This window comes from Cuculus canorus, chromosome 7 (genome assembly GCF_017976375.1).
Source record: "Cuculus canorus isolate bCucCan1 chromosome 7, bCucCan1.pri, whole genome shotgun sequence".
In the NCBI taxonomy this organism is placed as follows: Eukaryota; Metazoa; Chordata; class Aves; order Cuculiformes; family Cuculidae; genus Cuculus; species Cuculus canorus.
Genome location: NC_071407.1, coordinates 2688786 through 2693156, shown reverse-complemented (window position 1 = coordinate 2693156; position 4371 = coordinate 2688786). Strand labels below are relative to the sequence as shown.

The following is a 4371-nucleotide window of genomic DNA, read 5'->3' as shown; positions in this document are numbered from 1 at the left end:
GAAGCCTGGAACTCTAAGGAAATCTGTAAAAAAAGGGATTTTGAATGCTTTTCTAATGCTTTTCCCAGTGGGTGCATAAGCATCCGTATATTTTTTTAACCAGATTAGCTCACTGAATACTGATGAGCAAAATTATATTCACAGTTTCATGGTAGGAGTAAACTTACAAGCTAGAGAAAACATTCTTTCTTTCTTCTCTCTCTCCCTTCTCACCTCTTTGCAGTGTCTCACAGGCCATATTTTTCCAGCCACATGCGGCTGCAGTTGAGTAAAAGCCCCTGCTAATCATGGCCAAAACAGCCCTTGGATTGCACTGCTTCTCCTGCTGATCTCAACTACGCATCAGGCAGATCCTTGTGCCACCTCAGACTCTGGCTGAGCAGGATGGAAGAAAACCCTTCAGGAACAATGCCTCTTTTGAGAACTTTTGGCCTTATGCTTACCTGGTATCTTGGATATTTTCAGTTCAGACAGAGGAGGGAAGAAACTAGAATCCATGAGGTTGATTATAGCTTCCGAATCCCTCATCTGATTGAAAGGTGAGTGTCAAAGGAAGTTGTTTCTTCCCAAAAGACAACATCAAGAGAGCACTCACCATTTTGCTCTGTTTGACAGATCTTTGATTGGTCACACAACGCTCATACACAGCTCAATGGCAACAGCCCCTTCCATCCACTGTCTCTTAACCAAGACACCAACAGAAGTGCTCTTGAAGCAGCTATCAAAGTCTCTGGCTGTCCCTGGAGATAAAAGCTGATAGAGGCATTGCCACGTGTTAAAATCAGTTCCTCAACGGATGAGCAGAAAGCATTTCAGCTCTGATAAGGCTACGATGATGTCCTCTCCTCTGGCTGGGAATGCAGCCACCTTGCAGTAGGGTCAGCAAACTGGGGTTACAAGAGGTAATGGTGGGAACACAACTCGATGTCAGTAAAGTGGTGGTACCTCTTAACAAGCCCCTACGTGGGTGTGTTTCCACCACACATCATGTTTCCACTTAATCCATCCTTGATGACAGCATCAGCGCATCCACCGGGTGACTTTGCCAATAGGCTGCCAACCACTTGCCATCGCAATTGCCCCTCACAGGAATAACATCGCTCTGGTTTTATTCCCCTTCTCATAGTCTCATCTAGCTACGTGCTGTGCTGCAGGTTCATAAGAACTAAGGGGTTTGGGATTGTGTGACGATGCTGCGTTCGAAAAGCATAAAGCACAGACTCCTGCCCATTGCTGTTGGCTGTGGTAGGCAGGAGCCCTGCTGTTTTCATAACCACTTGGCCAGAAAATGCTGGTGAGAGAAGAAAGCACATCAGGCAGACACAGCCCACCCCACCGAGAGCCACAGGCACGCGAGAGAGTCAGTCGTCTTTTACGGAGGTCCTTGGAGGGAGGCGAGTAAGGTGATGCCATTGACCTGTGTGCCACTCACACTCTCAGGAGTGGGGAGATCCATGCGTGCTGTTGCTGCCGGCACAACTCATCTGGCAGAGAGAGGCTCCGAGCAGCTCCCACCAACCTAGTTTCCTGCCCACAGCTGAGACAGGGCAGTTCAGAGAGCCTCAGGCTATCCTTCGGCACAGCCCTAACCCAGGAGGGCTGCAGGAATATCGTTAGTCCTTTCCTTTAGATCCTGCGCTGAGCACTGGACCCTGGGTAGATCTGCAGATTTAATTTTTACCCAATCCAAAACGCTTCTTCATTGAGGTGTTTAGGTCTCTCATTCATCTTTGCTTCTTCCTGTCCCCGATTCCCACGTCTGTACTGACAGCAACATCCAAACCAGATAGGAAGGATCCTTGTTGCTCACGTAAAGGTATCTTATTGTGCTAACATCTCGTTAGCCTCTAACTCCGGGTAAAGACATTTCTGGGACATAACGTCTGCCTTGCCTTCTCCGGGAGGAGTGGGGATGTTGGGGAAGTTATGTGTGGGACTTGTTGGAATTGAGCTCTGAGGACAAATGTCAGGAATTGAGACTAACTAGAAGTGGAAAAGACTTACAGTGTTACCATATGAAGGACGTACGCTCCCACCAGCCCTCATTTACAGCACCACACTGGCCATAATGCAGTTTGTAGTGGGTCCGATTTTCTTCTTTCTCCAGGCAAACATCTTTTTCAGCTCTCCCCTGAAGCTGTCATGGAGCCACGCATAAAGGAAGGCATTGGTGCAAGCAGACATCATTGCAAACCAGTGGCACAGCAGCTGGATGAAATTGAAGTACTGCTTGTCAATCAAGCTGATATCTATGTCCTTTATCATGTTGAAGATGTGCAGAGGCAGCCAACAGACTCCAAAGGCTGCCACCACTAAGACGAGCAAACGAAACGTCTTTCTTCTCCTTGCTCGGTCCCACACAGCTTGGCCCTGGGTGACGTTGCCTGGGACTACACGGTTTTTCAGCTTGACTGAGATCCTCAGGTAGGACAGGGAGATGACAACCAAAGGCAGTACGTAGGTGATTATGAGAGTGCTGTAGGCGTAAGCTAAGCGATCTCTTTTCATGTGGAACCAAAACTCCTCGCAGATGGAAAAGTCCAGTTCTGGGAACTCCGCGTGGTAAGTGTGGACCAAGGCAGGGGCAGCCAAGGTACAGCTCAGCAGCCAAATAGCAGCCAGGATATAAGCACAAATAGGGATCGTGAGCCTCCTGCGGAACGGGTACACCATGGCGTAATACCTGTCCACAGCTATGACAGTCAGGGTAAAGACAGACACAAACACAGTGACGGGTTGCATCAGAAAAACAAAGTAGCACATGAAACGCCCGTACACCCATCCTCGCGGCTCAAAGGCATAGGCGAGTGTCAGGGGCACACAGGTTGCACACATGAGCATGTCGGAGAAAGCCAGGTTGCCTACCAGAAAGTTGGTGACGTTGTGCATTTTTTTTGTCTTGCAGATAACGTAAATGAGGAGGTAATTCCCAATGACACCAATAAAAACCACCAGCGAGTAGCAGGGGATGATGAGTGGCTTGAAAGACTGAACAAACTGGAGTCCTGAGAATAAACTGCTGGCATTGCTATGAATCGCAGAGAGGAAGCTTTGGGAGGTTAAATTGTCCGAATTCATCATTTCCCTCCTTTTGTCGTCTGCCGTCGGCTGAGTAAAGTAGTTACCACTGCACTCCTGCACTCAGTCAGTGTGGATAATGAATGGATTACTCGCTGTCCAGAGGTTACCACTTGGATAGTAAACAAGCATCCAGAAAAGCAAATGGTGAAGTTGTAATCCTCAAGAGGCAGCTTTCAGCAGTTCCTAAGAAAAATCAAATACAACCAATTCCCATTAGAGTCCTCCCGTATTTACTATTAAATCTAGGTTTTGACAGCATGCCACTTAATAAACATTTAATGCAGCGAGTACTTACTGCTCTGGGTTTTTAATCCTATATGGTTTTCCTGTGGATTCCAAGAAGTGCTCTGGATGTCTGTCTTCTGCAAATCCAGGAGCGTGTGTGTGTGTGTGTGTGTGCCAGAGAGACAGAGAGAGAGAAAATATATGAGTGAGAAAGAGGATGATGCGCATTTACAAGCTAAGTGGAGATCAGTGTTTTTAAACAGTCTTTGCCACCAGGTCATGACAGATTTGTGTATAAGCTTTTATTGGCTGTCCTGGGTATTACGTTGCTCTTTGCGTGTTTTTTTAAGGATAGTAATTAGTTCTTGGATATCCTTTGCAAAAATCCCTTCTCCTTCCAGTGCATCTCTGATTGCCCCTCACAGCTAAAAATCAATTTACATTCATTAACTCTAGCCTGCACAGTATCTAATCCGAGATTCACTTCGCCACAGTCCTCAGAGCGTCCAAATAAGCTACCTGTGAATTTGCTGCGATAATGGGACTGTAAAACAGCATTTTAATGACATGCTGAAGCCAAATATTGTTTATTCCACTAGAGGGACTCAGCTACGTACCTGGTGAACGAAGTTAAGACTAGAAAGGTGCATTTAGCGGGTAGCACAAAGGATCTGATTTTACATAGCTTTCTTTTTTTTCGCAGTGCTATAATATTTGCTCATCCATTGTGAGAATTTTCAGTGAGGTTTATACGTCTTTAAAAGTAAACACATGCGAGCAACTCAAAGGAAATCCATCCGTGTATATTTAAACGTTTTGCTTCGGGAATGTCAAAGCGATTTGTTATGTTAACAGCCGAATAATTAAGCAATAAACGTTCATTTGCAGGGAACTATACAGCAAACTGTTTGTAATATTGCAGTTGCCCAAAAATATTTGGGGGGGGATGTCTTCCTGCAGTAGGTTTTCAAACATCAAGGGCTCAGCAGTCTGTAAAACAGTCTGTGCTTGTTCTGCATGGTTTAACCGTAAGAAAGCAGAAAATCAGGATAAGTGCTTAGAGAA

The 4371-nt window shown here is 46.0% G+C and overlaps 1 protein-coding gene across 1 annotated transcript; it reads right to left on the bottom strand.

Annotated features, from left to right (window-relative positions):
* Nucleotides 1–1663: 1663 nt before the first annotated feature.
* PRLHR (prolactin releasing hormone receptor) lies at nucleotides 1664–3505 on the bottom strand. The gene is made up of 2 exons (XM_009570561.2): nucleotides 3377–3505; nucleotides 1664–3264 (listed from the first exon to the last, which is right to left on the bottom strand). Exon 2 carries the CDS (start codon nucleotides 3079–3081, stop codon nucleotides 2047–2049), a length of 1035 nt encoding a protein of 344 aa, XP_009568856.1. The 5' UTR covers nucleotides 3082–3264; nucleotides 3377–3505; the 3' UTR covers nucleotides 1664–2046.
* Nucleotides 3506–4371: the final 866 nt, after the last annotated feature.

What these genes read in the sequence shown, in the direction of transcription:
- PRLHR (XM_009570561.2), bottom strand. Translation starts at nt 3,081, where the DNA reads ATGATGAATTCGGACAATTTAACCTCCCAAAGCTTCCTCTCTGCGATT.